Source organism: Macrobrachium nipponense, chromosome 40 (assembly GCF_015104395.2).
Source record: "Macrobrachium nipponense isolate FS-2020 chromosome 40, ASM1510439v2, whole genome shotgun sequence".
In the NCBI taxonomy this organism is placed as follows: Eukaryota; Metazoa; Arthropoda; class Malacostraca; order Decapoda; family Palaemonidae; genus Macrobrachium; species Macrobrachium nipponense.
In genome coordinates this window covers 15,392,786-15,408,373 of record NC_061101.1, presented here as the reverse complement: position 1 = coordinate 15,408,373, position 15,588 = coordinate 15,392,786, and the positions used below count along the sequence as shown (strand labels likewise).

Here is a 15,588-nt window from a genome sequence, read left to right as displayed (position 1 = left end):
GCGCATTCATCACTATGATGGTTTGCATGTTTTCTCCTTCATTTAATATGGGTAATAATAAGGATTTTCCCACGTCTCTTTCCTGTTCTGGTATGTTGTTCTTTTCTTCATTTCCAGAAATTCTGACATTAAAAAATCCAACTTTTCCATAATATTTGATCTTCCTCCATCATAATTATTTATTTTGTGTCTGAATCTGCAATTTTCTCCGTTTCTGCAATATCCTCTTGCATAATAAATACAGTTATTATCTCTTGAGTAGAATTTTGAAGCTGATGCTTTGAAATTTTTTGCTGACATCTCTGCATATCTTGTTGGTGGCTTGCTTTTTTCTTTTACTTGATATTTTTTATTCCTCTCTTTATTTGTTTCTTTCTTATTTTGGATTTTATTATTTGATTGATTGTTTAATTGATTTTGATTCATGGCTACAGGGTGCATATATTTACATTTTTCGTCGAACTTACATCCTTTTCCTTCTTTTAGGTTTTTGCATATTTTTGGATGTAGATCTCTGCAATTATCCTCATAGCTGTCTAGGTATGCACATTTACCATAGATTTCATAATTGTGACATACCTTGGGATGTTTGTAGTGACATCTTTCTCTGAATCTGCAATTCCCTCTTTTCATAAGAGTGCAGACTTTGTCTTTCTTGTCTATTTTTTCCTCTTTCCCATCAGTGTGCAGATCTGGGTAGAGCCTCTTTGGGATTTTCTTTTGTGTTGTCATGTCGTAATTTATTTCTTCGTATGTATGCTGCTTGATTACCTCATATGTAGTATCAATGAGTATCTCTGCATCCATACTTTTATCTTGTTCTTTGTTTTCCTTATTTTTTTCTGTCATTTCAGTTTTGTTTACTTCTCTTCCGTTTTCCTCTTCTTCTTCTTCCTCTTCCTCTTCTTCTTTATCCTCAACTATTTGTACATTAAGTCTTGATTTAATAACATTGTCTATCCATGATAGACATGTAGAGCAAAATATTCTGGTATCCTTACTCATATCTTGCATTACTTCAGCACATTGAGGATGCGTCAGAATGTTGTGTGCAGAACATTTTCTGATCAGATTTTGTGGATTAACTATGCTATACCACACCATACACAGTTTGCATGCTTTTGGCATTCTTTTTCCTATTGCATCAATTAGGATATTCACAACGTTCACCTTATTCATTTTCTTTGTCGGAATATGTTGATTGATGTAAATTTTCTTTATGAGTCTCTTGACCACTTGGATTTTATTTGGAACTTCTTCAATTATTTTCAAGATGTTTTCTGTTGATTTGTTCCAGTTTGAAGGATCATAACCTTCTAATATGTCTATGAATGCTTTTGTATCTTTTTGGTTAGGGCTGTTGTTGATCTCATAGATGACAAATGCCAGCTCCCTTCCTATTACCTCATCGTATTGCGAATCTGGGTGCAGCAGCGGCGTTGGGAAGTTGCCTGGGGACTCGCAGATGCGGCAATGGCGCCGGGGGAAGAACCGAGGAGGCCCGCAGGTTCGGCGGGTTGAGAAGATATCTGGAGTCCCCCGGGTGAGGCAAAGGAGGCCGCAACGTCGGATGGATGTTTCTGGACCTCCGCCTGAATTTTGTGTTGGCTGACCAGCACCCAACTACCCGTCCTCGAAAAAATAAACGCCAAAACATGCTGGGAAGCTGTGCCGTGATTAGTCTGTTAATGGCGTTGGTGTCATCCTCGAAATGGAGTTTTCAGAGACCTAAACTGTGGCGCCGTATTGAGTCCGCTAAAGGTTCTCTGAAGGTGAGCGGCCGTAATTAGTCCGTTAAAGGTTGGGCCTAAACCGCTGTGTCACCAACTCCGGGAGGTCAAGGGACCAGAGATTAAGACAGGTAGCTGGGTACTGATGATTTATTTATGTTGTTTAAGATTAAGCTGGCTTTATGCCAGCACAGGCTCTTGCTCAAGAGCAGCCTGTAGGAGATTTATTTACAGACGAACTGGGTTGACATAGACAGGTGCGGACTGCAAAGTAGTACGGACTCGCACCAAGAGCAGAAATGACTCTAAGACAGTAGATTTGTGTTTTCTTACAAACATGCATTTAAAGATAATAAGGCGTACAAATAATGGAATTACATGCGTTATACATCGGCGGAAAGCCCGCGGAACGCTCTATAGAATGGTAAAAGGAACAACGCAACTCGATGATTGGATACACTAAAAAATAGGGAAAAGCGTTGTCCTTAAGCTGCATTACATGCACCCTTTTCTATATCGTTTTGGCCAAAGAATTATATTAAAAGCGATATATTCCTGAGGCCGTCTCCCTCACATTGACCCAAACGTTCTACCAGTGACGATTATGTAAACATCAGATTACATGCAAATAAAAATAAAACAAATTTTAAGTCGAATTAAAAATGGGCCGCTGTTAAACCAGGTAAGGTTGCTGGAAGTTTGCCCTTACGGAATAAGAGAAAACGAGTTGGCTATAAATGTAGAAAATGGAAAATAAAATACAGGGTAAACTCGTTAAAATGTTGCGGTTCAATAGCCTGTAGCTTGCAAGTGTTGTGGTATGCGGAGGAGGATGGGGTTGGGAGGGGGATAGGGTTTCTCAGCTTTTATTCAAGAATATACATCAAAACTACAAATAAATAATTTACTGATTTGACATCCATTTGGTGAAAGGTATGGTAAAAAAAATTAGGTAGTATGCGCCCTATTTCAACTCTAGTAATAGGGCCTAAGCCAAAACTAAAATGGAGAAAAAACGAAAAGCGGGTGGGAGGGGGGGTGGTATATGGCGCAGATTACGGACTCACAATACGAGAAGAGAGTAACAAAAGACAATAATATGGAATAAAAAAACTTATAAGGCATAGATGGGTGTGAGTAAACATAGGGCTTCTGTGGCAAGTAGCGAGCTCACCAACACATTTCTTGAACACTTTGAATGTCAAATTAGGAATATTGTGAATAATATGGAGTGATTTCCAATCTCTCTCTATAAGGGGAAGTTGACACACATTGTGACACAGTGCGACTGCAAATTTTATTAGAAAAGGGAAAATTTATTCTACCTCCCCTTTCTAATTAATTCTTTGTCTAACTCCGGGGTTAATTAATTCTCTCCAAATTTCACCCTTGGATACTTGATGTAATTCATATATTCGGGACAGGCCCGTACCCAGAGTTTTTTTTTTTTTTTTTTTGCGGGGGTGGGGGTGTGAGCGGGATCTTTTTCCCCAAAACTAGACCTTTTCATATATAAAAGTCGTCGCATCGTGTCCTACTACTAAAAGAATGATGTTAATGTTTAATAAAAGAATATATAAAAAAAAGACTTGCCAAAAAAAAACAAAAGATTGTTACTTATTATTTTGTAAGTACAGTTAATTGAAAAAGGATAGTCACAGAAAATATGGACATCCAGAAATTTGGAGGGGTGGGTTCCGACCTCCCCACCCCCGAACATCGGTACAGGCCTGCAAGATCCCTTGAGCTATTTGTCCAGCCCCCCCCCGCTCCCCCAACTCCCCATTTTCAATGTCTCTTAGTGCTAAATGGCCAGGAGTGCATGATTTTACAGCAGAAAATACTGAAGAGAAATTGAATGAGATCTGGATGTTTTTGAAATATGGAGAGAAACAAAGTTGTAATTAAATTAGATTAGACTGAAAAATGGGAAATATTTCGAGTCTCACCGTCGTCGTCTGAGTTGCTAAAAGTAATGTGACAAAGATTTGGGACAAAGAGATAACACTTGACAGCAACATGTTTTGAAATTATCAAATCTATAACATGTGGGGAACTTGGCAAGGAAATACTTAGACGGGCATACCATTAAAATACCCATTTATAATATTATTTTATTGCTTACCAAATTACACATTGAAGTAAATGCTGAATATTACGAAGAGAGCTCCAAGATTATAGAAGGACCTGCGGGTCTCCATATAAAAGAAGAATACTAGTTCTCATTGAATTTTACTGGAAAACACACACACACATTATATATATATACATATATATATATATATATATATATATATCTATATATATATATATATATATATATATATACATATATATATATATATATATATATATATATATATATATATATATATATATAGAAGGAAGATGTTGAAAAGAATTTTAGCCGAGAGCTACAATTATAACACTGAGGCATATTACCAATTTGTATAGCCGAAGGCACTTATAGTTACAGCATACAAGTAATGAAAATCCTGCCCCAAGATTGTTCAATACATTACTTCAAGCAGTCGAGTTCAGTAATGAAAGCAGGTTCATATTCAATTATAGACTAACAAAGTGAAAATTCCGTTTTTAGGGATTTAACACCAGCGAGAAAAGGGTAAGTGTATGCTTACAGAGTACTGGTATGTTGTATTTTTCTCTCTTATCAGAGGTGTTCTTCCTCGATAAGTCGTATTCATGTTACGCTATAATTGCTGACAAAATCCGTTCTAATACATAAAGATAAAATGTCAGTACGCCAAACCGATTGCTCATTCATTTTCTATCACTTTTACGAGTTTATGCGCGTGCGTGCGTTATAGACACGCAGGTTTTTGCTGTTCATAGATTTTGTCAATGAAAACCATACAGCCGAAAAATCCCGTAAGTTTTCACATGATACTTTTAGGGGGGGAATACATTATGGGACTCCTTAAATCGCTGTACTGTTGTAGAATAAGGTGGCCTTATGCCAGTACAGACTTTGCAGTCAGCATTGCATTACATTGGTAATTTCTTCGTGCATAAATTTGATGACGTTTGTGAACACCTGAAATCATTTGAGAACTGCACTTGACTCTGAAAGGTGCCTCATGTGCCAGATAATTACAGTACTTAAGTAACCTCAAAGAGCGAAACTGAATTGAATAGGTGACGAATCAAAGAAAAATAAATGTAAAAAATGGAAAGGTAATGCTAACAAATGTCAAAACAGTTTCACTTTCCATATCAGTGGATGGTCACAAACAAATGGCGAGGAGTCCAATCCAGAACACATCCATCCTCTCAGCTTCGTTCAAACCTGCGCTCTCATAGTTTAAAGGGTGCGTCAAACGAAAGGCAGCTTTTCCTTGGTTATTTCGCCTACTGACATTGTTAACAGTCGTCACATCTCACTCCGAGGATTAAAACAAATCATCATTCATGTTATTTTACGACCGAGAAGTGTAAGCTGTGCTCAAGTTGAGATCGAGCTGGACGTCGGGACGTCGATGTGTCTGTCAGTTGAAAGGTGTCAGCTGTTATGGGTGATGACAGCTGTAGACACACTTTAATCGATTAAATGGAAGGAATGGCATCCCCCTTGACGACAGGCACCCCGTCGAGGGATGCTGTCAGGATCAAAGTCATACAGGTGAGTGCATTTTGTGGCCTTCCGAGATAAATGTTTAATGGGGGACGAACGGGAGAGTTGCTGCTGCTTCTGCTGGTCCTCCGAACTTTCTCATCTCCCCGAACGACCTTTCGCTCTTTTGTGGCCAGATTCGATTCGCGTTGGCGTTGTTTTTCTCGACGTTGCTCTCCTGAAGAGAGACATTGTTATTTTGGTCTGGCCTAATGTAGCAAAATAGCACATAGATTTTTACTGGAGGTTATAGTGTAGCCTTCTTCCTCAGGCTAGGTTAGGCGAGCTTTGAACTGGATGCAGGTTAAGTCTGGCTAGGTTAGGCAAGTTACGGTGCAGCCTTCGGTTCATATAATCTTATAGTACAGTGATTAGGTTATAGGTGTTGGTCTCTGCCTGCTCGTAAGTACAGACCACCAGAAGTTAATATGTATGCTAAGTAGGCTAGTGTAGTGGAGGCACACCTATAGTAGTGCATTCACCAATCCAGTAGGGCTTATTTCCATATAAAGTCTTTAATGCATGGGTCAAGTAGTTTTCAGACTTGAACATCGCAATGAGTCCTACAGCAGAGTGCTGACAGAGGAACAGTACACAGATGTACTACTTTATAGTAGGTAGGTTAATAGGCTCTTGTAACATATGGACAGATATAGTAATGTTAAAGGGTTTGGATACTTGAGAACTAATTTAGTAATGTACAGTAGGGTAAAATTCCAAATGGCCACCTGGCAGCCACCTCTACGGTAGCGCGACCACCTTCTCGAAAATTAGAAATTATGGCATTAATTTGTGACTTGGGAGAAAACACTTAACTTTGAGAGGAAAGTAGAGGTCATGAGGTGTTGCTTCAATGGACTTTGGCACTTGACTAATGTCTATCCTGGGTTACAGTGCATGTTAAAGTACATTTCGGGAAGGTGGTCGCGCTACGGTAGAGGGCGTCAATTCGGTATTTTACTCTATATTATTGAAATAATGATTGTTAGTGACCTTAACAGTTGTGATGCCAGATAGATAATGCCTGATCTGAGTATTAATAGTACATATAATCCACATGATGGTTGTAAGGATAAGACAAGACATATCTATTACACAACTTCCTTCCTTACCTATAACCTTGTTTAGGTTATAGGCTAGCTTTCATTGCCAGATATGGTAAGCTGAGGGCAGTTTACCCATATTTTATCCATAGGGTAATCCTTCCTATAGTAACTTAAAATGTATTTACCTAAGCATTTGGCACACAAGGTGATTTTAGTGAAAAGGAAGCACATTTTCGCTAAGCCATATATGTATCTCTCAGCCAATGCAAAGAAGGTTTTAAACTTTGTAATAATCCAGGCTTTTGCTGTTAATTTTCAGCTAAGCTTAGTGAAGGGTAGGCGTATGGCATGGACCAAAGAAAGCAGTACATAATGACATATTTTTGCAAGCTACGCTTGTAGATATGCTTACATCTTCATTTATAAAATTTCCCTAGACAGTTGCCATATAGTATTAAATCTGGTGAATATTTTCTTTTCATTTAATATGGGAGGTAATTAGACTTGGAGGACATTAAGAATTTCATATCATCTTGACTGTTATGTATTCCTGGATTCTAAATGATTTTTTATTACCCTTTGGTAAATGCATTTGCCATTCCAAGACCTCTCGAATATACTTGCTGTTTTACTTGCTGTTTGAATGTAAGCAAACATGTTATATCTTTTTGGGAATGTTATGGTACAGTATTTACTGAACAATAAAAAACTACTAGAGTCAAATATTACAGTTTTTTATTCAAACTGTGAAGTCGTATATGTTATGAAGAGCTGTTACATAGGGAGGTGTTTGAAACATCTCAGCCAGTGTTTTCAAAAGGTTAGTTGCTTAGATGGTGTCTGATGTTTCTCCCCTGACCTAACTGTTGAGTCTCATGATGCTCAACAACTGTCTGGCAGTTTAGCATATGCATTGCACTATTTTTCCACATTTGATTTGTTCAGGTTTAATTTTAATGGCTAGATGTGGACCATAGTGACCATTTCAGTGGAATTCTTCAATTTGAGGTCACATTTTTTGGTCCTGTGGAGCAATAGCTATATGTAGTGTGTTTGTATATGAAGTATTTTACAGGTGAAATAAACATAGTTTTTTTTTAGGTTATTGATAGTTATTTCCGCATTGGACATTAGCGCAGCACTTTCTTTTGGAATGTAAATGATGGTATAGGCTGATTGTCCGGCAAATCTTTTCTAACTTTGGTTTTTGGGAAACTTTTGTTGAAGTGTGTTGCTTCATGTTTTAGCCTATAATCAGGGATAGTGTAAGGATGTTGGTAGTGGTAACTGGCTTGACTTGATGAAGTAGTGGACAGACTATTACCTGAGGATGGAAGATGGTGACTGTTGTATGTTTGATTCAGTCTTGTTGGAGACTTGATGGAGAGTGGTTGTGGTTATAACATAAGTATATTGTATGCTCCTGTTGGGTATACTGTACAGTATTAGTAATTCATGGATATTTTAAATCTAGTTATGAAAGTCATTTATCTTATATTTTTTATTCTTCATCCTTTATGTGGAGTATTGATATCAGAGTAGGTAAAAAACACTCATTTGTCTCCTCTTTACAGCCGAAGCATTACATCATCAGGACTTTTTTTTTTTTTTTTTTTTTTTTTTTTTTTTTTTTTTTTTTTTTTTTAAGCTGATACTCCCTTGTCTGTTTTATTGTTGAGAATAAACAGGACACAAGTAGCTTAAAACAACAAAGTATGTATATTGAGGCAGGCAGTTGGTAAGTGAAAGAAAGATACTATTAATAGAGTTATGCAGCCAGGAAGGAATGTAGTTTGCAAATGTAAAAAAACATTTGTTTATGCACTTATGGAGCTTCTGTTGTATAGGGTGTATGTGTGTGTGGTTAGTGAGTAATCTTATTGATTTGGAGGTTAGACGTATCATGGAACAGTGACATTTCTCTTGATTTTGTATGCAGTGAAGTCATTCTCTTAATTTATAGCAATGAAGTACGTAATTGAATATAATAATTGAAGCCCCATATAATACAAGCGTAGGATTAGTAAGTAGTATGATATATTTGTCTCATTCTTTATAAACAGTTATACAGGGTTTACCAGTATAGATTGCAACATGTAAAATACTCAGCATTTTTGAGCTTGTGCATTTACAGAAATGTATTGGTGATTGAGCTAGAAAACTACAAGTATCATTTGTAACATGTTCATGTTTGGGAAATATGAACTGCTCAGAAAGGTTATAGGTTATACGTACTGTACTTTCTTATGCAAGCTCTGATAGCATGTCCATATATAAAGAAGAGGAAAACTGAACAGGAAAATTAAAAATAAAACTAAAAAAAAAAAAAAAAAAGAGACATACAGGCCCCAAGTTTGATTTCAGCTTAGTATAGTATACGCCATGTTTCACTTATCACTTCATACAGAGACTTGTTATACAGTTTACTTCAGATTGTGAAGAAATGTCCATATTGCTTCAGTCATACCGAATGAAAAGCAAATACTCCTGTATTGATAACTTCTTTGAATGGAACTACTGCATCATCTGGAGTCATCTGTGTCAATATGCATTGATAGTATATTTAGACTCTCTCTCATCTCTCTTCTCTCGTCGTCTCTCTCTCTCTCCTCTCTCTCTCATCTCTCTCCTCATCTCTCTCTCTCTTTTGACCTAAATTTTGTACAATTTTACTATCACTGTATAAGTTAAATAGGGTTTCTTGTACAGTACGTATAGTGGTACGTACTTGTGTGCTATTTGTTCTACAAATACCCAGTGGTTATTCATAAAGAAGTTAATCCAAAGTAAAAAATAGAAAGGGCTCAAAGCTGAAAAGTGTTTAAAAAGGCACCACTTCCCTCAGGATGTGACAGTATTCCTTCTCCTGCCAGCTGTGTTGTTACTTAACCATATCAAGTGAAATTAGTTTTTGCTGTATTTGTTTCAAACATGTACCTCAAACTTTTGGCAGCACTTTCTCCTTTTCTCTTAATAGGCATTGGAGCATTGCAAAAGATGCCAAATCATGAGTTTCTAATTAAGAGCCCCCAACCTCTCCAGTCATCTGTAGAAAGTGAAAGCTAACCAGCTTTTAAAACCATTACACCATCCATAACTTGCTGTGTCCCGTTGGTGGGTAATGCTGTCAGTGCACCTCGTGTTTTGCACTGTAGACATTACTTAAGGTTCTGTACAGAATCCTTTCGGCCCTTACCTGCAACCCTTCACATTCCTCTTACTGTACCTTTGTTCGTATTCTCTTTCTTTCACTCTACTTCCCACCTTCTCCTAACAATTTTTTCATAGCGCAATTGTGAGGTTTTCCTCCTGTTAAACGTTTAAAACTTTTTTACTCCTCATTTCCCGTGCAGCACTGAATGACCTCATAGGTCCCAGTATTTGGCCTTTCGCCTAAATTTTCTATTACATGCTATTCCATAACTTGCTGTAAGGGTACCCAATGTCATGAAAGTTACAGTAATTGCTTAGGTATCCATGGCTGAATTATCAATAATGACAAATGCTGAGGGCCACTGAACAACTAGAAATTAACAAAAGAGAATTGAGCTGTAATTTTAGACAAGATAAATATCTTTCAAGTTAGGTTGCTGATTGGTTCCGTAGACACTTTGGTAGCTATTAACACCACCAACGCTGGCAACGGTCCTGATGTGCTGTATACTATATAGTATACAGTGTTGCCTCATTTTATCACTAGTAACAATAGCACTGACTGAAATATGTATTTCTCCTGTCACCATGGGAATCACCCAGACTGTAATAATTAATTAATCCATTAACAGAAGAATAAGAAATAATAAGGAAGATTCTTTTGGAAATTACAGTCATTTAGCTACAGCTCAAAGGTCAGTTAATAATCATTTACCTTCCTCTCTGTTATTTATTTCTTAATGCTCAAGAAAATGAATTATTAAAGTTTAAAAAGAGAGAGAGAGAGAGAGAGAGAGAGAGAGAGAGAGAGAGAGAGAGAGAGAGAGAGAGAGAGAGAGAGAGAGAGAGAGAGAGAGAGAGAGAGAGAGAGAGAAAGTGCTTAACACAGAGCAAGTAAACTAAACCAGCACATGTAAAAACACAAATATTGCAGTTAAAATGAAAGTATGTTAATGATGCTGAGAATGATAATGCACAAAAAAGAAAAATCAAGATGAAAGTCTAGTTGTTCATCATCTACCTTTCATGAAAGAGAGGTGGGGAGAGGCTCCTTCCCTCTTCCATCCAGCCACCCCCCATCTGCCCTTTGGACCCAGACTAAAAATAGACCCACAGTGCCAATATTAACATGAAAGTGAGATGCAAAATGACAGGGAGTTTGGTAGAGTCTGGTTTAAGAGCAGATGAAAATCATTGTGGTGGATTTTTTTTTTTCATGAAAATTAGGAATTCATGTCTGTTCTCCCTCTTGAGAATGAAGCTCTCTCTATCTCTCTTATCATTGATATATAACTTGCATTCTCTTTACTATCTTGTTTTGTAAATGTTGAATTATTTTTAAAAGTGCTAAGGTAATTTTGTTTGAAAGTAATTGCAGTTTTTATTATGTACATGAACTTAACTCTGACCCTTCCTCGTGTTCATAAAAAGAATTTTTGTGTTTTGTTGATCATTTTGATATTCACTTACATATTGTGGTTCATGTAAGATTTTACATGAATGTACATATTCTGTATAAATAGGAAGCATAGTGTTCTATTATCCTGTATATACTATAAACTTTAGGATTGGTGTGTAGCTTCACAGTATAATCCATATTCTTTTCAGTTATCCAAAAAAGTTCAGGATGAATTTTCATGGGTGATTGAGAGTTTCTTAGCAAGCATTTGCTTGAATGCTTGGAAGTCTCAGTAGCATTCATTTTTGGCTCTTGTCTTTGATTCAATTTCTGACCATTTTTTAAAAGTTTTACAGCTCATGAAAGAGCTGTTGACATTTTTCATTTTTATGATCTTTTTTTAGGATGTAGAAATTCTGACATTTTTCATTATTATTATCTTTTCTATAAGATGGAGAAATGTGCCCTGTGTTATGTCTCCTTTTCCTGTACAATTACTGTACCCCTTGCCTCTGTGTGCTTGTGTAACTTCTATACGCAATTTGAATTATTCCAACATCACTGTAATGCTATAGGTTTATCATTAGTTACCTTTTCCCCCCCCTCTTGCAGCACAGCAGATGTGAAGTAGACTCCCAGTGCTGCCGCTTCAGTGTCGATCCTGAGCTAACAAGCTATGAAGTCTTACGAAACCTTATTGCCCGGGCTTTTGACTTGAAAGGGTTGGTATATATGAATTTTATTTTGTTGCATATGCAGTATTTGGTAACTGTCATATCATGGTTCCCAGTTAGTTGAGGAGTTTACTGTTTGCCTGTATGTTCTGTAATTTTCATTAATTGTTTATAATTCTACGTTTCTATACTTGTTTTTCAAAGCTCATTGTTTATATGTGTTGATGTCATACAGTAATAGAAGATGGTTAATGTTATTCTATAAAAATTAAATTGTAAACTTTTTGGTATGAACTTAAAGTTGTTTTATTTTAAAGATCATGATGGGTGATGCATGCACTGTTGCATTGCAATGATGTTAATGTCAAGTGTGTTTTGTGTACAATATTATAACATTTCTTGCAGAGATTTCCAGACATGCTATTTGGCTCGAGATGATCGTTTTCCTGAGGCTTGCTGGGTTCCTATGCTGTCAGATTTTGACTTAGAGATGGCATTTGTCAAGTAAGTATTACTGGTGTGCTCTCATGTTGCACCTTCGGTGTTAGAGATAAGATGCTCTTAGCAATTTACTTGTAGTTGGTCCCTTTCCTGCCAAATGACGTTTTTGCATTTTCAGTGGAAAAGACAACTTAGGTCTTTTCAGTTGTAATCATGTTTGTTTTTAGTGTTGAGAAACAAACTACAATGCACTTCATTGATATTCCTTCTGTATTTTGCATGATATGTTTTAGTACTGTTTACTAGTTTAAAGACTTGAGTATTTTGTTATTTGATTGATTTACAGTACTGTAATTGTTGTGACCTCTGGAGTCTGGCTTGCAAATAAATATTGCATCCTCATTATATGATACATTTTTATTTTGTAATAAGGTGCTCATATGTTAGTAGTATCTACTTTGAGTTTTAAATGGAAGTTTCTAGTTTTATAGTGGTTTACATTAAAGAACTTACACTCTTGATTTCATTGCCTTTGTTTATTTGTCCCTTTATTGTGGTGATTTTTTAGTTGTTCTTGTACTTTACTGCTTTGTGTAGATTTAATTTATACCTGTTTTGCCACAGACCCAGTATTTTACTGTGGGCTAATCTTGTGGTCAGCGACTCCCCTTTCCAGACATAGTACATACTCTGGTCAGACAGGTACATGTGGGTTCCAAAGCTCCCTTCCCCTAGAAAACAGCCACCTTGTGTGTGTGTGCGTGTACCATGTAGAGTACCTGTGAAATTTTGCCCTCAGATTTTCCTCATCTGTGCATATGAGCTTCATAAGTTTTCCTTTGCTCATGATTACCATATCATTCACTTTCTAAGTCATTTGTGATGGTATGACATCTCAATCCTTTTGTGATGGTATTGTCATTATAAATACATTGCCCTAATATTTAGATGTAATATTCCACAATCTTAGAATTCAAGAATTTTTTTCCAAATTGAAGGTAACTCTGTTAGAGGTAAACTGTCATCAATAACAGATCATGGTTCACTACTTCAGTAGCTCTATTTTGTATCTTGAAGACTTTATTGCATAAAGATCCCTCTTTAACTTGGGTGTGTATAGCAATCCCCAAAATTCATAGGCCTTAGGACCCTATGCAACAAAAATGCATGGAAGATTAAATGGCCATAAAAAAAAAAAATTAAACATCACTCCCATAATGGAACGTGAGAAGATCCAACTCATCATTTACTAAAAGAGTATGAATATCCACAAACTCTTCATGAAAAGAAACATTTGATGAAAAATAGCATCTTCTATGAATTTACATGCACAGGGGTTGGATGCAACCATTCATTCATTGGGATGATAATTGCTAATCTCTCAGAATGTCCTTTATGTCACCTATGGAAGATGATATATCCAGTCACTATAGTTATGAACACTGAAGACCCAATAGAGAAGAATTGATTAAGGCTGTAAAAATTATTGACACCAGACTGTTGATACTTGCACCTTCTCAAAGCCTTGCACATCTTCGAAAAAGTTCAGCATAAATATTACAAATGAAATTGATTGTGATTCAGCCCTAAGTAAGTGATGAATAAGCTCCTGGACTGGATGGTTAAGCATACACCATGGAATATCAGTCTTCATAATAAGCCTTATTAACAGAATTTTTCGAGAGAGGGACATAGAAAATCAGTGGATGTCTACTAATGATAATGAGAGAGAGGAAGTATGTAATTGACCTGTGCCCAATGACAATGGGATACAGGGAGAAAATGGTAAATAACCATCCTGTTCTGAGTGAGCTGTTATTCCAGTCACATGAGTTGGGGACAGAGCAGCTGCAACAATCAGTGCAAGCAAGGAGGTCCTAATGTCCTAGTGTGCAAAAGCTTTAAGGTAAAAACATTGCAACTGATCAGTGACCATTCAACTCATACAGGTAACCTTAAACCAGGTTTCCTGCTACCCAATTTTGTATTTTGTTCATTTTGTTCACTCAGTAGATGACTGCTTGTGTGTGCATCGAGCGCAAGAATTTAATGAATAAACAACAGCAGCTGTATATCTCTCCATGCCCTTTGGGAGTTTTCTATATCTAGCTGCTGATGAGAATACAATAAGAAAAGTAGAGAAGACTGTATAAGTTGAATGCCATTAAAATGGTCTATGTATTTTCACATAAGTGACTTACCAAACAATTACATTAGCTGTACGCTTTCTTACCTGGCAATCGAAAATTCAAATTCTTGGCGGCGGTAGCAGCGCTGCCATTGTTTGTGTAGGTGATTCGGATCCCACCCACTTTCGGGAATACCTGGTACTGCCGGCCACAGGGTAACACCGGTGGTTTGTTGTTGCAGTCGACTTTTGTCGCCATTGTGGATTTTTTCTTTTTGGTGATGTACAATTTCTTGGTTGACTTTTTTGTTTCATCAGTTAGCTGTCTAGTTATTAACAAGTTATTACAAAGATGTCTGATGTTAGTTCTTCTTCAGTTAGGTTTTGCAGCAGTGGCTGCAAAACTAGATTAGCTAAACTATGTTACAATCCGCACTCCAAATGTATTAAATGTAGGGGTCAGTGCTGTAGCAAGGAATTAACTTGTGATGAGTGCCGTAGTTTAGATGAACAAGGTTGGAAGACTTTTCAAGCTCATTTGGATAAGATGGACCAAAGATAGGAAAAGGAAAGCAGCTCTTAGAGCGGGTAGTAAAACTAGAGTAGAGACAACTCCCGTACCTTTAGAGGCAAACAAACAGTCACTATCTTCTCCACTTTTATAGAATATTTCACCTATTGATAGTCCAACTTCAATTACTCCAGACCAGGTATCCCATTTTTCCGATCCCAACACCGTTTCCTTGTTAGAGTCCAAGATGGACAAGAAATTTGAGTTCTTGGCAAAATCCGTTATGGATTTGGGTGTGTCGTTTCTTGCGTTCATAGAAAAGTAAAGTGAAAAGGCCAGTGTTAGGCCAGTGTCAGTCGTGTCCGAGGAGGCGGCTCTCCGTTCCCCCTGTTTTCCTAGACGAAGGTCCCTGTCCTGCTCCCCAGCTCCCGGGAGAAGACATACCGGAGGTCGAAGAGAGACTGGGCGAGTTTGCCCACGGTCAGTCGCCGACTCCGTCGACATAGTCGACTCGTGAGTGCCCAGGAAACGCCGTTGGAAAGGCGTAGATATCAGTGACGCGCAGTTGTCGTCCGACTCGGAAGTGCAGTCGCCTGTGTTGAGGCGAAAAGTGTGGAGTGATTTAGTGTCACGTCCTTTGAAGAGACATGCCCAGCGTACAAGAGGGATGTCGCCGCCTGTTAAGAAATCCAAGGAGCACTGGAGTCCACAACCTTCCTGCAGTTTTGCACCGGACCAGTTTATCTGGGAAGATCATCAGTCCTCTTCAGATAGCGTAACTTCGAATGGAATCAGACGCTCAGCATAAAACCTACAGGTTTTATGCGACAGGAGAAGTTCCTTCTTTGGGAGTTTCTGCCTCCTCCCAAGGAGAC

General features: G+C 37.5%; 1 protein-coding gene across 1 annotated transcript in view; it reads left to right on the top strand.

The window, feature by feature from the left end:
* The first annotated feature begins 4,609 nt into the window (after positions 1 to 4,609).
* The window catches only part of LOC135211944 (TBC1 domain family member 25-like), a 112,865-nt gene continuing 101,886 nt past the window's right edge, over positions 4,610 to 15,588 (top strand). Inside the window, 3 exon segments of the mRNA XM_064245190.1 lie at positions 4,610 to 5,370; positions 11,572 to 11,681; positions 12,039 to 12,137. Coding sequence (XP_064101260.1) covers positions 5,299 to 5,370; positions 11,572 to 11,681; positions 12,039 to 12,137 — 281 coding nt within the window. The 5' untranslated portion in view covers positions 4,610 to 5,298.